The sequence below is a fragment of the Theropithecus gelada genome, chromosome 7b (genome assembly GCF_003255815.1).
Source record: "Theropithecus gelada isolate Dixy chromosome 7b, Tgel_1.0, whole genome shotgun sequence".
NCBI lineage: Eukaryota > Metazoa > Chordata > Mammalia > Primates > Cercopithecidae > Theropithecus > Theropithecus gelada.
This window is the reverse complement of record NC_037675.1, coordinates 81,896,684-81,916,509: the sequence shown is the minus strand read 5'-3', so window position 1 is coordinate 81,916,509 and position 19,826 is coordinate 81,896,684. Positions and strand designations below refer to the sequence as shown.

Below are 19,826 nucleotides of genomic sequence, written 5' to 3'. Positions count from 1 at the left end.
GGAAAACAATTGGTGTGGCGAATCTTAGATGAATGTGTTCACCAAATAACATTGTCAGCTGTATTGTATCCACTGGTTTTCATGATCCATTTTTCTCAGCCAGTGGTTGAAAATTCAGCACCAGGCCAACTTCAAAAATACATACATGTGCTCACATGTACTCCGTATGTACCCTCTTAATACCCTTTGTTCAGCCATTTAGGACATAGCCTAATAGAGCATCTCAATCATACTTAAAGTTAACCTTTAACATTAGCTGTTTAGATGAATTGTTTGTCAAAATAGATTGCTCTAACTTCAGATTATTGGTACTTTTAACTAAGTATCGTTTGGTAGTGAGGATTCTTTGAGATAGTGCAGCTGGATTTTTGAAGGTTTTAAAATATACCTAATAGTCTCCGCTTCTGTCTGCTTTGGCAGCAGTCGCCAGGGAAACACTTTGCTACAAGAGCCAGAAGAGTGTTTCTGAGTGTTCAAAAAAGGATTAATTATGAAAGTAAACTTTAAAAATATAGGCATAGTTGATCTTACTTCTTTTTGGAATAAATCTCAATGCCGCAATGATAAAAATAAAATACATTGCTGGATTTCTATTTAGATCTGATCTGCCTGTCACAAGAAACTCATCCATATAGGGGGATTAGCTGTTCACATGGTCTTTCAACATCCAAGCGCTGTGTGTGAAGTAATGGAAAATGATTAATTTATTTTGTCATTCTCTTTGAGAACACAGGACATCTCTAAAAAAGAAAATAGCCCTTTATTTTGAGAACATAGAAGATTAAGTATGTTTACCTCACCAAGGTGCTTTTAAATAAATCAACCTGGGCCCTACCTCAGCCAGAACAATGATCATTCCTAATCAGAGCTCTTTATCAGGACCCTCTGCTCCAGGTTAAATATGGAAGAGACAAATGTGATTACCTGTTTGAGAGTGACTTGAGGACTTGGGGCCAGGGCTTTGCAGGATTCAGGGAAATGATTAGCATTTCTCAGTATCTGCCCTGTATGGGGTGTCCCCATCATTGTCCCTCAGGGCTAAGCTCTGTCGACTCATCCATAGGAAGCACATTGCTCTTCAGAGCACTCACACCTGTGCCACGTTATTAGGTCCACAGAAGACTTGGTTCTCATCTTCCTCTCTTTAACTCATGGGGAACTTTACTGTCCCCTCATTCTTCTTTCAGTTCTATTTTTTGTTTTTATTATTTCTTTAATTTTGAGTCTGTTGAGAAATATTCTCTGTCCCTCAAAGATAGTCAATTTTTAAATTCTACATTTAAAATATAATCTTGCAATATTTTTCTTGCCACAATATTTCTAAGTTCTAAATGTATCTTTGTGTATGTTTATTATAAGAAGGTTTTATTTAATAAAACTGAAATTTATTTGTGTGTGATACCAAGTACTCAGCACTGGCAATATAGGTAAAAATATCATCCTCCCTTTAAGGAATTTGCAGAGACAAGTAAACACACATTACAAAATAATTACACACAGGATGGGAGGTACATATACACACAGGAAATACTAAGGATGGGCACCTAACCCAGAGTTTAGAGGAAAGGCTCACAGAATAATAACTAGTATTATCACTGCAGTAATAGCTAACATTTATTGAGTGCTTACCACATGCCAAGCCCTGCTCTAAGCACTTTACATGTGTTAATGTATTTGATCCTTACAACAACTCTGCAAAATTAGGAAACTGAGTCCCACTGTAGAGGGATCAGGAACTTTTCTATAGACACATAGCCAGTAGGTGACTAACCCAGGGTTTAAACTCAGGTAGACTGCCTCAAGAGCCCAAGCTCTTAACTATCATGTTAGAGGAGGCAGTGACCAAGCCCAATCTTGCAGGAGAATCAGTGAGCTAATTTAAGCATTGTATAGAGAACATTACGGACTTCATGTATAAAGTCACGATGGCATAGAAGCTTTCAAGAGAGAAGCAAAAGTATGGAGTAACATTTGTGGCAATAAAACCAGAAGCTAATCAGCAGTATTTAGATAAGGGGAAAATTGTGAGATCTTTTTCTTTTTCAAGTTAGGCCCGTTATAAGGTGAAAAAAATGAAAAGCAAGTTCATTGCCTACTTTTGGAAGCATCTTTTCTAAAAATACACCATGACAAATATTTGGAGTTGGTAATTTCATGGGGTAAACACCCGAGGAAACAAAAATGTCTTTTTTCCTGTTTTTTTTTTTTTTTTTTAAACACAGTCATTAGCTTCACTTTCTGCCATAGAAGGGTGAAGCTTTTTCCACCCCATAGGTATTCTTGGGTAAATATTAACCCCAAGAACCCCATATCTACTTTTTTCCTTAGTTTGCTTTCTCTTTATAAAATCTTTGTTTCTCCATACTCTTTCCAGCCTTTTAAGCTTAAAAAGCAGATCCTAACCTGCTATAGGAAGAAGTTAATGCTACAGTGGACTATGGCTGCTGCCAAAAAGGTTATTAGAGATGTTCAGATCCTATTTTCCCATTTCCTGACTTAGAAACTGAGAACCATGGGTTAAATTGTTTGCCCAAGTTCATACAACTGGCAATGTCAAAGCTGAGCTATAACCTTGTATCTCCTGATTTCTTCTTATCAATGATCTTTTTTACTACGTTTTGCTGCCTGTCCTTAATCAGAAGGATACCACAAATAAAAACATTAGAGAAAACATTTTGTGGACATACATGACATTTTCAGAAGTTTACAGACAAAATGCACGCTCTTGGGGTGAGAGAGTGTTTTTGGTAAATCAAGAGCATTTGGTATGGCACCATTGGCCTTCTGGGGATTCTGCCTATTCTCCCTGTAAATTTTTCGCAGAGCTCTATGCAAAGGACACCCTGAGGTGGGTCTCAGAGTTTCTGCTACTGTTCAGCAAGTTCACAGCCTAAGAGTAAGATGCCCATCTTCCCCTCACACAGCACTCCCAAACTCCACAAGACCTTCTCCTGGTTAGGGGTGAGGGGCTAGCAGTCTGCTCTCCAAACGACATCCTCATATTTATTTAGAGAGTAAATAAGAGGATGTCACTCCTCTGCTCAAACCCTCAAAAGACCTTCCATCTCAATAAGGATTAAATACAGAATTTTAACTGTGGCCAAAAAGGCTCTAAAAGCTCTTGCCCCAGACATCTTTGGACTCACCTGGCAGCGAGCTCGTACTTGGCCACACCAGACTCTTCACTATTCATTCCTGCAAAGTGCCAGACAGGTGCCCTCCTTAGGGCCTTGGCCCTGAGTTTATCCTTATTGGGGGAACCCATCCCCAATATTTCAATGGAGGTTCTTTCTATTTTCCATAAGTGTTGGCTGGCTGAGAAATAAAGAGAGACAATACAAAGAGAGGAATTTTACAGCTGGGCTGCCGGGGGTGACATCACAATTCGGTAGGACCATGATGCCCCCTGAGCCTCAGATCAGCAAGTTTTTATTAAGGGTTTCAAAAGGGGAGGGGAGTGTAAGAACAGGGAGTAGGTACAAAGATCACATGCTTCAAAGGGCAAAAAGCAGAACTGCTAATAAAGGTCTAACAAAGATCACATGCTTTTGAGGGAACAGGACAAAGGGAAAAAGCAGAACCACTGTTAAGGGTCTATGTTCAGCGGTGCACATATTGTCTTGATAAACATCTTAAACAACAGAAAACAGGGTTCGAGAGCAGAGAGCCACTCTGACCCCAAATTTACCAGGGTGGAGTTTTTCCCCACGCTAGTAAGCCTGAGGGTACTGCAGGAGACCAGGGCGTATCTCAGCCCTTATCTCAACTGCACAAGACAGGCATTCCCAGAGCGGTGTTTATAAACCTTCCCCCAGGAATACATTCCTTCCCCAGGGTATTAATATTAATATTCCTTGCTAGGAAAAGAACTTAGCAATATCTCTTCTATTTGCACGTCTGTTTGTAGGCTCCCTTCAAGAAGAAAAATATGGCTCTTTTTGCCCAACCCCGCAGACACTCAGACCTTATGGTTGTCTTCCCATGTTCCCTAAAAATTGCTGTTATTCTGTTCTTTTTCAAGGTGCACTGATTTCACATTGTTCAAACACATGTTTTACAATCAATATGTACAGTTAACACAGTTATCACAGTGTCCTGAGGTGACGTACATCCTCAGCTTACGAAGATAACAGGATTCAGAGATTATTAAGTAAAGACAGGCATAAGAAATTATAAAAGTATTATTTGGGAACTGATAAATGTCCATGAAATCTTCACAATTTATGTTCCTCTGCTGCGGCTCCAGCCGGTCCCTCCATTTGGGGACCCTGACCTCCCACAACATATCCTGTCCCCATTGCTTTCCTCTAGCAATGCTCATGACTCCGTCTGCTCCAAAACCATTGTATCAGAGAGGCTGTCACAGACCACTGTGTCTAAAATAAAAACCCTGTCACTCACTACCACTTTACCCTGCTTTACACTTCTTCAGAGTGTTTATGACATCACATTTTATGAACATGTTAGTTTCTCTCCCATTTCTGTTCTTGAGGACAGAGAGTTTTTACCTTTTCACTGCTAGAACAGTGAGGCCTTCAGTAAGTATTTGCAGACTGAATACATGTGAAAACCTTTCCTTCATCGAATAATATTCATTCATTTGTTTATGTAGCATTTGCTGAATACCTCTCCTGGGTCAGGCACTTTGGTGGAATGCTGGGGACAGACATTCCCTACCCTCATAATGTTTATTGCCCACTGCTGGTGCAAGCATTAATCGGTCACACAAATGAATATAGTATTAGTACTCCAATAAGTGTTACCAAAGTGAGGCTCATGATGCAATGGAGAGATTGTTTCACAGTATCAGAGAAAGCCGGGGAACCTTCCCTGAAGAAGTGATGACTAAGCTGACATATGAAAGAAAATAAAAGTTAACCAGTTCACTTAGGATTTGTGCTTTTCATTAGATGCAAATTCTACATTTAAAAACAGAATGAAGTGGAGTTGATGATATGCATGCTGAATTACGTAAGGGAACGTGTTTTAATGTATGTAATGTACTTCGAAATGCACCCCAAAAATAAGTTGGATTGAAGGATAGACAGAGTGATGGATAGATAGATGGATTGATATATGATAAAGCAAATATAAAACATAATGTTAACAGTTGAATCTAGGTGGTGGGTATATGGGTGAGCTCTGTAAATTTCTTTCACATTTCCTGTATGCTTGAAGATGCTCATAGCATTGTGGGGAAAAATGTTAACCAGATAAGGAAACTGGAGGGAACATTCTCCATGGAAGGCACAGTATGTACAAAAGTAATTTATGTGCTATTACACTTCTATTACTTTAACATCTTAGATGATGTCTGTAGAATAGTAAATGCATTTCTAAATATTAGATATAGTTTTAATTAAGTTTGGCTTGCTTCTGCTTTGTGCTCTGTTGACTAGCTTTTATTAGCTCTAATTTTAGATTGTCACTGACCTCTTCACCTTTTAGAAGTTACTAGAGTTGATGGTACCTCAGTGATTCAGCTTTAAAAACAAAAATCTGCTTTGAAAAGTACTTGACACTTTTCAGTGCACATTTACATTCACTCTCCTACTTGTGACTATCACAAGTAAGTACTTGATAGTCACAAGTAGGAGAGTGAATGTGAATGTATTATTCTGAGAGTGTAGAATAATAAAGACCATCATTATTGATCCCCATTTTCCAAGTAAGATACTGAAGCTTAGAAGGGCAGGGCAAAGTCATATTCCAAAAATCACAAAACACAAGTAAGTAACATTACTGGAACTATGAATATCCACAAATTAGGGATGCTGATTTCCAATGAAGCATATCTTCCACCTCTGTTCATCATGCAGCTGGTTACACGTGTTTGGGACCTGTGTATCTAGAAGCATAGTTTCTTTACCTGTCACCATAGCAAAAATTGCTAAACACAGTATCTTCCAGGAAACCTTGGCTTATACTCTTTGCTCGCTTTTTAACATGCAATCACTTAAAAAAATGTTTTTTTTGCAAATTCTCTGAAATTTATTTCCCTTGTGAGTACATTTTATGTTCAGTTTTAAGAAATGAAGTGATTACAATTAAGTAGATTGTAGATCTCAAGACTCTCGTTGTAAAACAGTTGTAAGTGCCTAGTTTATTGTTCAGCACACAGAGAACATTAAACTAGTCCTCATTTGTCTTTGTTATTTTTTCTTTATATCAGCGAGTGGCAAGAATGATATTAAAGGAGACAATCTCAAGAGTCCTCGGGGGAAGAGATGATTCTTTATTTCCTCTGTCTTCCCTTCTCCATCAAATCATTCTTGGTGTTTTCTTATAGAAAGGAAAAAAAAAGAAAACCCAAGTCACTCATTGGGAGAAAACACTACATCTTTTTAAGCTAATAGTAAGATAATGGATTAGCTATAACATAATTTGGTTATATCTAGAAATAAGAAAGCAGTAATCTGAAATGGCAGATTCTGTGTTTCATATAGTTCCTCTCTTAAAAAAAATACTGTGAATGAGAGTTGGAAAATAGCTAGAAAGTGTTCTGTATCTCAGTTTTCAGTGAAGATATGTTACCTGTTCTCAAATTTTATCATTGCTTTTTAAAGATCTTCTACCACTTGTGACTGCAATAGTGTTATATGAAGACAAATAGAATTTGTTGTTGACAGAAACTCTTCTAGATGTTAGCCCAAATGTAGACACTGATGTCGTAGTGCCATGTTAACTTCACAAGCATTTTTACTTAACAAGCCTTATGTACCCTCTTACCTCAATACACATGTAAACACTTCTAAGGTGGTATCTGATTTTTTAGACCACTTCTAAAATACAGTCTAGAAATAGAGGACTCCTCTGATATCCCAAGAAATACACACAACTTTGAACACTGGGGCTCATAAAGGATGTGCATCAGCACCATGACTTTGCTGGCCTCTTCTCTGCTACTGTTTGGTTTGGTTCCAGTGAGTGTCTTATACAATTTGGAAAACAGGGCCCTATGAAGCCAATACAGCTGTACTGGATCGAGTTACCCCAAGTGAAAAGGCATACAGTCTATCCTTTTTATGATCTCACCCTTCCTCTCCTAGAAACGTGTTTACTCAGGTCCTTTTACCACCTTTCAGCCATTTGTCAGGAAAGTTTTGCAGTGGATCTGTTTCCAAATGAAATAGAATTGCATTTTTGAACCCAAATAAACTGCTTCATAGCCTTATTTATTTAACATGTGTGCAGTGCCAAAAACTCACACATTTATTTTTGAAATAAAAATGTAGATATCATCTCCTTTAATTTATTCATCATCTAAACCTCAAAACACATATGATTTCAATAACACTATAAGAAAATGGTAGTTGTTATATGTTAATAAGAAAATAAATGTCCTTTTTTTTCAAAGAGCAGTACAAATACTAAAATATATTTATGGCTAAATCTGTTCCTTAAGTTTTCTCTACAGGAGACAGGAATCTAAGAATTGCATTGCATTTCCCCTTTTTAATTCCTAATTGCTGCTACTTATGTTGTCATACTATATTATTTAATTTCCCTGCAGTCAGAAATAAAAGAACTCCTAAGGAAAAATGTACTGTGGAACAGTACAGACAGCTCAACTTCATAGGAGTTTAGTGTTTGTTGAAGATTTTGGAATGGCAAAACTGAGCGCTTACTCTTTGCCCTTGTCAACAGATAGCCAAACACATCTGTAGGTGCAAAGGCCACAGGGCCTATTAGACAAGATTTCTGGATTTCACTGTTGCTTCTACCACTTGATCTTGCCCTTAGTCTAGAAGAAATAAATAAAACTTCAAACTTGTGCTTCTGGGTTTTTAATAAAGAGGTCAAGATTCAGTGAGTTTATTAGAACATGGTAAGTCTACCTTTGTCTGCATTCAGCCAACATTTATTTGAAACACCTCTTAGCGGCCAGATAGTATGCTTCACTAGTGTTAAATGTTATGAAAAAAAGAAAAGGCAGTGTTAGTGTCATAAAACTCCTCTGACATTTAACATCCTCTAATCAACAGAAGGACTCTCCAGACCCTGTGTGTGTGTATGCACGTGCGCGTTTGCTTACACAAGAGTCTGTTTAGACACGTGGTCCTGAGTACAGACTCTTTAACACCAGTGAGATGACATTCTTTATGGTTTCATCTTAAAACTTTTCTTTCAGAAATAAGCCTATCAAGGACACATCTTCAAAATCTAGCTGCTAAGAGTTAATAGCTAGAGAGGGGTTAGGAATTTACATAAAGCACTCACTATTTCGGCTTCTAGTTGCAATATAGTCTGTTTTAGCTGGCAATTCGCCATGAAAATATTTTCCTAATAAGAGCCTTGCCGTTTCTGCATTTCGGCTGCTTGGATTTGCATCACAGCTTTGCCACCATCTGACTGTAAGGAGGTTATTTACGTTCTCCAGTCCTCAGTTGCCTCATCTGCATAATGATGATAACAATAATACGTACCTACCTCATATGGTGGTGTGAGGGATTATGAAGCGTATTCAAACTCAAATTATGTGTTCATTGTTCAGTCTTTCGTTTTGCTACTACACAGGATTAAGATGAACAGATCATCTGTTCTGACCCTACTTCTAGGCCCCTGGAAATCCAGCTCTTCTAGCCTCTGAGATAAATCAAATATATACAATGTACTGGCCCTTTATGAAGTGGAATCTTAATTGTGAACTTTTCTTTGCTTTCTAATTTTAAACCCCTTTGTAAGCATCTGATTTATTTATTCTTGAAAAGAATTAAAGACAAATTAAGCACGTGTCATATGCTGGTGACATTATTGAAATAAACTTTGCTCCCTTAATTTTTTAACAGTGGGGACTTGTCCATGCCCTTTAAGGCATTAGATAACGTAAGGTAGAAAAAAAATTAACCAACTTAAAAAACAAAATGTTTCCCTGACTCTGCACAAAGTATTTGCCTGGGAATTAACATGACATAGGTCCTCATGACATCTCTGAAATACAGCAAGTTCCTTATTTTGAACTATTCATCTGCTAATGGATCTTGTCTCTCTGGCTATGAGCTTTGGGGTGAAAATAATTTTGAAATCTCAAGTAATGTGACAAGATTCTAATCACAGAATCCCAGCCAATCTTAAATTTAAAAAAAAGGAAAAAGTTGCAATGTTATTCATGTTCTTGAGTCTGTATGCCAAAGTGGCAGTTTTAAGTACACTCACATAGATGCAGAGAAAGAGAGAGAAGAGCCAGAAAATATATTTTTCTCCCCAAAAAAATCACTTAATCATGAAATTATGAGACCTGAGATGCCTGTAGGATTGGACTCATCATCTTCATTACTTCACATCTATCTTGTTGTTGAAAATGCCCTAGTTAGTTCAGCATTTGTGCATGCAATTCCCTTAAAATAAGTACAAATAACTTTTTTCTTTGTATAATTATTACATCCTTTGCTCCTCTGGGTAAGCTAAATGCTCCTGAGGAACAGGAACCATGCCTTCTATGTTTGTGGATCTTTCTATGATCTCGAAGATAGACATTTGTTGTTAATTGACTAGAATATAAGGATGAAAAGAAAGGTATGTGTACCAGAAAGTGTTTTTCATATTGAGGAAGGTATTTATAAGCAATGCATAAATGGAATATAAAATAAGCCACAAGTGAAATCAATAGTGAGAAAGTATAAAGATTGGTTGATGGAGATATGGGGGTGGGGGGGATGGCAAGGGAGGGGAGAATAAAAATAACTGCACCGAGAACAGAAGGAGTTAAGGAGTTTTTCAAAATTCACTCACAAAAACATAGCCATTTGAATATACATCCAAAAACATAATAGTCAAAAAATAGTATGTAAACGCATGCAAGGAAAAGAATCGTTTCATGTAGTCACCTGGTTGATTGAAAATTTTAAGCAAAACTATTTACATAACATGCTGCGTTTTACAGCAGGGCAAGAGATCATTTGCTTATTTTGAGCACAAAATGAGTTTTATGTACTTACTTAACCTTGCTTCAGAAGATCACTTCTAAATGAGAAAAATATGGGACAAAAAAAGGAAATAAAGTTTTAATACTACAGATATTATTGGAGTGTGTTTATGAAGACGATTTTATGCAATGCATAAAATTTTGCTTTAAAATCATCAGGGCATTGCTTTGTATTTTATTGTTCAAGGGTCAGTATAATTCCTGAGAAAACCTATAATTTTATTATTTAAATAAATATAGCATATACAGTGGCTAAAACTGCAAGCTCCTAAGCCTACATGTCGTGGCCTATTATAAGAAACACATCACTTTGGTGAATCTTTCCTACACATGAAAAAATTAAATAAAGTCATCTAAAACGCACAGCAGTGTGAGTGAGTACATGTGGCCTAAAGACTAACAATAATATAAATGTTAAAGCAGAAGGAACAAAATACTAAATCCTTTAAATGGAACTTGAGAAAGAGAACTTTATGAACCTGAAGAAACAGCACGCGGACTTCCTTTTCGGAATAGCAGAGTTAAGGTGTTTCTGCCCTTCTCAAAAATCTCATTACAAAAATAAGGATATGAAGCAATAGAAAAACTGATTTACACTTGTCAAAACTAGAAGACATCTGTAACTCCAAGTCACAGAACACTGAAAAGTAGTAAAATGACTCGGAACAGACAAGGTGAAACTCAAGGACCTGCCAAGGGGATAGCAATGGAAAGCAATCGAAGATCATTCACCCTGCAAAATTCTGGAAAGGCTTTTGCATGGGAATAATCAGCACAGTTACTGTTGAAGGAGGGGGTGGATGGGTACATTGAAAGTGTCTGTAAGGAAGGGTTAGACCCTCAGCCCTCTGTCTCCATAACTGCCTCTACCCCCGAACCCTGTGAAAGACGTAAAGTATATGCTGTGGGGGAACCTGCATCATTGAGGCTCTGGATTGGATATGCCAGGTAGAGAACAGCATCTCTCTGTTCGGGGAAATAGGAGATTTCAAATAGGAAAGTTAACTGAGAAAATAATGAACTCCTCCCGAGAAAAAAATATACAAGAATTATCTGGGTATGGTAGTGTATGCCGGTAGTCCCAGGTCCTCAGAGGCTGACGTCGGAGGATCGCTTGAGCCCAGGAGGTTGAGACTGCAGTGAGCTATGAATGTGCCTTTGCACTCTAGCCTGGACAACAGAGTGAGACCCTGTCTCTGGAAAAAAAAAATACATATTCATAATTGAGAGACTCCCCATTCCACAAAATGAGCCAGTTGACTACTTATTTAGCTTACACTTTCATTATTTAATTCTCAGGGTAGGTATTATTTATGATAATTAATGCTATATGATGCATTGATAACTAACCCTGAAATCTTACGGCTTAACACAATAGAGGTTATTGTGTGACTCACATGAAATCCAATATGGTGGGCAGCTCTCATGTTAATCTTGTAGTTATGCCTTTTGGAGCATGTGGCCATCAGGGTCCTCATGGCAGGGGCTGGGATAGAAGGGGGAACGCTCAGGTTCAACTGTCTCATTCCAGAAGTGACACTCTCAGAATCCATTGTTTAGAACTTTCACAGGGGAGAAGTAGGGAAGTACATGGAATATTGAGGGGACACTTACTTCTCTGCAACTTTGTGTAAATTCATGTCCAGGTTCTTGCAGGACACTTCACTTTCTTCCCATGTGTCAGCCATAGGGTTTATGGTTTATTTCATTGAACAATTAAAATTCATTTTAAATGTAAGAGCTAGCACCTGTTACCTGCCTAAGATGTGTGGCCTTGTGACAGAACTGAGAATACAGAGATGCTTATAATATATATGCAGTCTCTAGTCTTAAGGTTATTTTACCATTTAACTTTTTATTTTATGTTTGCTTTGAAATAATTTTCAGATCATTCTCTCTTAATGTTCACAGGTGGGTGTAAGTGATCAGCTAATTAAAGACTATGTAATAAGTTACTGACTTATGATCAACAGGATCTTGTGTCCCTGAAGCAAATGTTTAATTTCAGATATTTCTTCCAAATCTTGAGAACCACTCCTCCTTCCCTTTTAACTGAAATAATTGCCGAGAACTCTTTTCTTCTTTATAATGGCAAAATTTGAGAATCTCTAATATGCTCCATAGATAAGTAACTGCAGATTCATCTATTTCTCAGCATTACCTCATGGTTTATTTCTGATGTTCACTGAAGCAGGTTTGTAAATTAATATTAATATGGAATAGTCTATAGAAAGTTTCATAGCATATCAGTTGAAAGCAATTATCCAGGAAGAATTTTTGTATCTGAATCAGTCTTGCAAATGCATCTCATATACTTTTTGAAAGGAAATAATTCTTCTGATTTCAAAAGATACACTTATCTTGGAAACACTATTATGTATGTTCTTATTTGACTGTCTAAATCTACAGCTTGAACTGCTTCTTCCAGTGGTGCATCTGATTTTTAGTATGTGGATTCTGAGAGTATTAATCAATTTTTTATAACGTTTGGTTTCCTTATGTTTTCTATTTCAGAGTACCCGAGTGGCCTTGGACCATCTGGAGTCTGTGCCTGAGAAACTGAGCCTACTAGAAGATTTCAAAGACTTCAGAGTAAGAAAGAGTTGGCTTGTCTCTTTCAGTATTTTATCTGAGTGAGAACACTTGACATCTTCCTGATGTGCAAAGAAAAGTATAGTGAAGGAAGAAGGACTAAAAAACATTGGGGACTTTTAACATACCACCTTATCAGAGTTTATTGACATTTGTGAAGTTAGAATTGAAAACAATGCAACTTATATATTAGCACAAGATAGGAAGATACTTTTACTGTACTACTAGACGCTCAGTTGGGCCCCTAAAGCTTTAACAATAATTTAGAAAAGCCTAAGAATTAAAGGGAGTTACACATTACACTGACAGTAGGTAACTTTTTTGATTAGCAGTTTTAATTTGTGAATTATATGGGTACTGTTTGTTTTAGACATATGGTAGTTCCCAGGTTATCTTTATACTATGACATATGAACTCAAACCCACATAAATTTCACATTTCATATTTCATGGCCATTTATTGATAGACCTCTAACCACAAAGCATTTCATTATCAAGCCAATTTGTTACATGTGTTAATTTAATTTGTGTAATTTTTAAAATTCCTCATAGAGGAGATATTCAAAACAAATATCTCTGTTGCCAGTCCTGCCGGACAAGGTCTGGTCCCGAGAATGTCATATATAGCCTTAGGGCTGCAGATGCAATGTAAAATTTTAATGATTTATAATGTATTGACTGTGTATAGCTGAAGCTAACAATGGGAAGGATTTCTTTTTGGCAACCATGTAATCATATTTCACATTGACCTTAAAATATAACTTATGTTATATTTAGGTTCTGTTTAGATCTGACATATTATTTGAAGATACAGTGGATAGGGAAATAGCCAGATCACGCCATATTGATTTATTGGAAGCATTGATATAATGTGGTTCCCAAGGTCTACACTACCTTAAAATTACCTTGCATTAAGCATCTTTTGGTAGTTCAGTAACTAACATTTTTGAGTGAGATCCAGTTTAGCTGACACATCTACAATGCTAGACTATCCCAAATTAAACAAAACCAAGTGTTTCAAATATATTTTACTAAGTTTTGATTCTTTCTTATGATTTGATTATATATTTGCAGTTTACATATCTATCAAAGAATTATGAAACCAGTATCCAAAACAATGCAATTTCTGTTTACTCTTAAACAACCCGATGTGATAGGAGGCAATATGTTATACCCATATTCTTTTTGTTTTTTCTCTGTAGCTAACAGAAATTATCCAAGTAAATGAAGGGCAGACAAGAGAAAGTATGGGAAACAGGTGGCCCTCGTCACTGAGAAATAGACATCTAATACCAGCATAAAAATATAAAGTGTAACCTCCAGTGACAGATCTCTTTTGCCCCAGTTGTCTACAATGAACTGAATGTTCATAAGTACAATTTAAAAGTTGTATTCTCTACTATTACCAAAAGGCTCATTATTATTATTTTTAATCCTATGAGCTGGTGATCATCTACAAGTCTAGCTCATATACATACAGACTCACATATGAAGATGCCTAAATAGTGAAATTTTGGGGGAAAGTCTTTTTCAGAGTTCAGCATTGTACTTTCCAATGTATTAAAATTGAAACCTTTAGCTTGAAAAGGGAAAGAGTTAATTAGCAAGTGTTATGCACACACTGCATGATACTTAGCAGGTGCTAAGTACTTTATGGTACATGTTTCCTAATCTTCAGAGATACCCTATAGATGGGTATTATTTTCGCCCATTTTATAGATGAGGACACTGAAGCTTGGAGCCCATAAACTAGCTGGAGGTGGGATCTAATTCTGTGTAAAACAGCAGAGCCCATCTGCTTCGCCCTGTTGCTTTTAACTTAATATCCATTCTACATGTACTCTAAAGTCCTCTATGTGATTACAAAGAGCTGATTTTAATCAGCTTAACAAAAATGACTAGACATGGCCTTAAATGAAATACATAAAGCCTTGAGATTATTAGATGTAGATTATATTTATTCAAACTCTTTAAACTTTCTAAAAATCAGTGTGATGTGAACAAGAATACAAAGACCTAAGTTCTGGTCCAAACTCATGCACCAGACAAAAATCACTTAATGCCTCAGGAGATATGTCCACATTCATGTGACGAGGCACTTGAACAATATTATCTCTGGGTTCCTATATACGTATTTCTTGATATATAGACCATAGCCTGTGACTTTAAGTGTGAGTACAGACCTTATCCTATTTGGATGGCCTGACTTTATTCTTGTTTAAATGTGGTCATATTTATTGTGAAAGAATTGTTGGCCGGGCGTGGTGGCTCACGCCTGTCGTCTCAGCACTTTGGGAGGCTGAGGTGGGCAGACCACCTGAGTTCAGGAGTTCAAGACCAGCCTGACCAACATGGCAAAACCCCATCTCTACTAAAAATACAAAATTAGCCAGTTGTGGTGGCACATGCCTGTAATCCCAGATACTCAGGAGGCTGGGGCAGGAAAATTGCTTGAACCCAGGAGGCAGAGGTTGCAGTGAGCTGAGATCACACCATTGCACTCTAGCCTGGGTGACAGAGTGAGACTCTGTCTCAAAAAAAAATAAAAATAAAAATGTTTTATCTCTACAATTCCATATTTAAACATTACATTTTTGATTAGGTGGAAAGGGAGTAGCATTGGGTTCCAAGTCCAAACTGCCACAAATTGTCCAGCCCTGGGCAAATCATTTTAACTTCCCTGGGCTCTAGTTTTTAGAGGTTTTTGTTTTGTTTTGTTTTTATACTAAGGATGAGAACTTTGGAATTATAATACCCCTTCTAGCTTGAACATTCAGTAAGTTTAAGGTTTCTTGTGACTTTGAGGGATACTAAATCCCTATATGTATTTTTTTTTACATACCAAAATCAGTTGTCCTCATTGTTTTGCTAACTTCTCCCTAAATAATAATAGAAATGTCTAAATAATTGTCTAGAGTAACTGTTTGCTGTGTTCCTTCTTCCCACAAGAAATGAAGAGAAAAGAAAGAAAAAAAGGCAGGCCCTGGAAATTTTTGTTTTCTTAATTTTTTTTATTACCTGAATCTTTTTCTGTTTATAAAGGCAAAGGAGCTATCCTTAAATTTAAAAATCTATGTGACATAATAGTTAAAAGGTAGGATGTTGTTTATGGACAAGTGAAGTAAAAGGGCTCTAGTTTTATTGGTAGCAATTTTTTAAAACAAGAATATATTGACACTAAGTACCAATCCAAGGGATAGTACACAGCATCCAAATGTGGCATGTGTCATTAATGACATCTTTGGACAGTACATTGCTGCTGGAACCTTGTTCTAAAGGGTGTCAGTCACTGTAGATGGGCATAGGGACTAGCTGTTAAAAGAATTCAGGTAACCACTGTAGAATGCATTGTATTTTTATGGTTTTATCCACAGTGACAATTTTCTTCTTTTTCTTTTTCTTTTTTTTTTTTTTTTTTTTTTTTTAAGACAGAGCCTTGCTCTTTCACCCAGGCTGGAGTGCAGTAGCACAATCTCACTGCAACCTCTGCCTCCTGGGCTCAAGCGATCCTCCTTCTCCCCCCTCAGCCTCCTGAGTAGCTGGGACTACAGGCATGCACCACCACATCTGACTAGTTTTTGTATTTTTTTATAGAGGTGAGGTTTCATCATGTTGCCCAGGCTGGTCTCGAACTCCTGGAGTAGAGCAGTCCTCCCACCTTGGCCTCCTAAAGTGCTGGGATTACAGGTTTGAGGCACTGCATGTAACCTTCTTTCTCTATGGTGGCCTGTGATTCTCCTATATATCTCTAAATTTTTGTAGTTATTTATTTTCATTTTTAGCTACATATAGACTCTTTCTTACTCTAATTTCAAGCACCAATTTTCTTTCATCTACCAGTTCAGACCCTTTGCTTTTTTCCCCAGGATTCCTGCAGTTCATCTGAGAGAACTGATGGAAGATACTCTAAATACAGAGTTCGCAGAAATTCTCTTCAGCATCACCAAGATGACATCAAGTACAGAACCAAAAGTTTCAAAGTAACGTTCTTTATATACATTTTTAGTCTTTAAGTAGTATCCATGTTTAAGGCTACAACCTCTTAAGCAGCCTCTGTTTGTGTAAGGGCACTTGTGAAAGAAAATTTTTTCCTTGATATATTAAATAGATTTTCAATTCTGTGGAAATAGAGAATAAAAATCCAGAGTTTGTGCTTATCACATTTTGTCTGGGAAGTAAGCCTTAAGTCTATGCCATCACTGCTTGATATGTTACTTGTTCACGGGAACTGGTGCTGCTTAAGAGCCAAGAAACCCCTGGTCACTGTTCGGTCAAAGTCTTAGTGTGATGTTCACCTTCTTCTATGTATAAGTCTAGCTGCTGTCCACACTGAAGTCTGCAGTAGGTCAGATAATATATTGTACTTTGGAATTCTAGTCATTTTCTTGTAGAGGGGATATGAACTCCGTATTAATACTTCAGCTTTTGTTTCATTACCATGGAGCCAGCACAGGACACTGGGAAGACTTAACTATATTAACAAAAAGTATACATTCTCTAGAGCCTACCCAGTATCCATCTGGGATCTGGGTGATTTTAAACCCATTTGATCTTGGGCAGCTCTCAGTTTAGAGCAGGGTTTCTCAACCTTGGCATTCTTGATATATGGGGCCAGTTAATTCATTGTGGTAGAGGCAGTTTTATGCATTGCAGTATATTTAGTTACATCCCTAAAAACGTATGCACTAGATGCCAGTAACATCTCCCATCTCAAGTTGTAACATCCAAAAATGTCTCCTGACATTGTCAAATGTTCCCTGGAAGGCGAAGATGCCCTCTGTTGAGAATGCGGACCCAGAGAGAATCCATCTATATTCAAATGTGCACTCCAAGTCAATTACAAAAAAGCTAAGGGTTTTCTGGCTTTTTTGTGTTCTTACAATCTTGAATATGTATGAATATTCATTACACTGTATATATTCACTTATTACTGTGAAATATAATTATTTCTAAGAAGCGTCTTTCTTCCTCTGAATGTAATTGGATAGAATGCTCAGTGGATATAAAGACAGTGTTCATAAGTCCTTCTTAGCATGCTTAAAATGAGCATTATACTTTCTCCCTTCCAAATAAAAATTAACACAATTAGGACAGGTTATTGATACTCTTACTGTGAAGAGAACATCCTGTGACTTTGTTCCCTTTTACCTTTGTTTTTAATAGATCTGTATATTCACTATAGTAGTGACCTTGTCTCGTATGGCAATTTTTAAGTTCTCTAAATCATCTTCTAACATTCCCAGTCAGGTCCTGCAAACTCAAGCATTTCTCCACCATTTAAAGGAGTGCCGCTAATCTATAACAGAAATACAAAGTTTAGGCTACAAGAGCTAATGATTATTGAGCATATTTTAGAACAAACCACAAGACATTTCTCTTTTTGTAGGTGTTACATGCCTTATATACATTATCATATTTAATATTCACGTCAATCCTCTCAGATAAGCATGACTATTTTTCCTTTATACCATTGAAGAAAGCAAGGCTGTAGAGTAATTAAATGGTTGAATCAGGATTAAAACCTAAGTCTGCCTGGCTTTAGTAATTTACGTCATTGACCACTGTGCCATGACGGTATGAGTTTAGACCTTATATACCTAATTTTTTCTAGAAGTCATCAAATACAGGAATATATTTTCAATATGTAAAAATCAGTGTTCTCTGAAAATGCATAAACATAGTACATGCCTCTTAGTTCAACAGAGGTCTAGATGCAAATGAAACATTTAAAACATTATTTTCTAGTACACTTAGAGTTGGTATCAGGTGAATCAGTGCTATCTAGTGGCACCCAAATTGCTATAAATCAATGCAATTTCCATAACAGCATATGGCAAAGCTATGAATGTTTAACATGTTCAGCAAGTAATCTCACTGGAGTTCTTTTTAAAATTACATTTGCAGCTGAAGAGGGAATCAGGCCTAGTTCATAAGAGGGGCCAGCACTTAGCAAAATGAAAAATAAGCTTGAAAATTTTGCAAGTAGGTAGTGCAAATATAGGATAGAGCTGCAGAACACATTTTATGATGGCGTTGTTCCACATTAATACTACTTAAATATTTTTCAAACAGATACATTTCAGCAATGGATATATCTACTATCACCATATGTCACAGATTCCGGCCTGAAATAATATAGTAATCTAACATAAAACTCACAGGAATATAACATTTTTGGTAGTCATTGGAGAGGAAAATATAGGAACACATTTTTGCCAATTGTAGATACCAGTGGTCATTTTCTCATACTCCTTTCATGAAAATAAGTTTTTAAAAAAGACTGAGAGAGAAGGCAGCTTTAAAAGAACAGTGAGCTTAAATGAGTAATGAGAAAGTTGTGTTAGTCATTTCTTGTCTTCATGGATAATCAGAAGAGCCAGCTATGATACCTCATTGACATCCTGAAGAAAATGCTTCAAATAAGAGAAACAGGAACTCAAGAGAGAATGTGCCCCTTACTCCATCAGTTTCAGAAGACATTATTTCAGTAGCTATTAACTTTCCCCACATTTGCTAAGACAGAATTCAAAGAAAAGGCAAATTACAGGGACTTGAGTTAACTGGTTCTACTGAAAACTACAGTTCCAGGAAATCAGTGTAAAACTCAGTTTAATGCAACAAACATATATTGTACAGCTACCATGTTGCAAATCACAGTACCTGTGGGTGTGCGGTTGGGGAACAAATGTGTAAAGATGCAGAAAGCATGGTATTACAGGAGAGAATATTTACCTAGTTATCTTAATTCTAACAGACACAGGTGCTCTAGAGCAGAGGTTGGCAAACTACTCGTGGGTCCAATCTTGCCTGCCAACTATTTTTGTAAATAAAGTTTTATTGTAATACAACCACACTCATTTATTCACATATTGTCTTTGGCTGCTTTTGCACTGAACAGTAGAGTTGAATAGTTGCTACAGAAACCATATGGCCCACAAAGATTAAAATATTTACTGTCTGGCCCTCTATAGAAAATGTTTTCCAACCTCTGGTCTAGAGGAAGAAGAAATCACTAATCTACTTCTTCCTTTACACATTATGTGACATGTTTCCTTTTCTGTATTTGCCAATCAAATAGATACTCTCCAAGCTCTTTGGAAAGTCATAATACTTATTCATTCAGCAAATATTTATTGAGTGTCAGCTGTGTGCCAAGAACTTTCTAGGTGCATGGGACTCACGTCAGTGAACAAAATGAAGCAAAAATCTCTGATTTTTTTGTTGTAATTGGACAATATTCATGTTTTTGCTGTTGTTTTTCTAAACACAGAATTCATCAAACATTTATTGGATTTCTAATGCAAATCAAG

At 36.8% G+C, this 19,826-nt stretch overlaps 1 protein-coding gene across 2 annotated transcripts in view; it reads left to right on the top strand.

Annotated features, from left to right (window-relative positions):
- The window catches only part of CEP128 (centrosomal protein 128), a 466,370-nt gene that overhangs the window by 402,821 nt on the left and 43,723 nt on the right, over positions 1-19,826 (top strand). For both annotated transcript variants that reach the window (XM_025391920.1, XM_025391921.1), the window contains 2 exons: positions 12,440-12,517; positions 16,383-16,496. In XM_025391920.1, the coding sequence (XP_025247705.1) occupies positions 12,440-12,517; positions 16,383-16,496 (192 nt within the window). The remainder of the gene's footprint in view (positions 1-12,439; positions 12,518-16,382; positions 16,497-19,826) is intronic.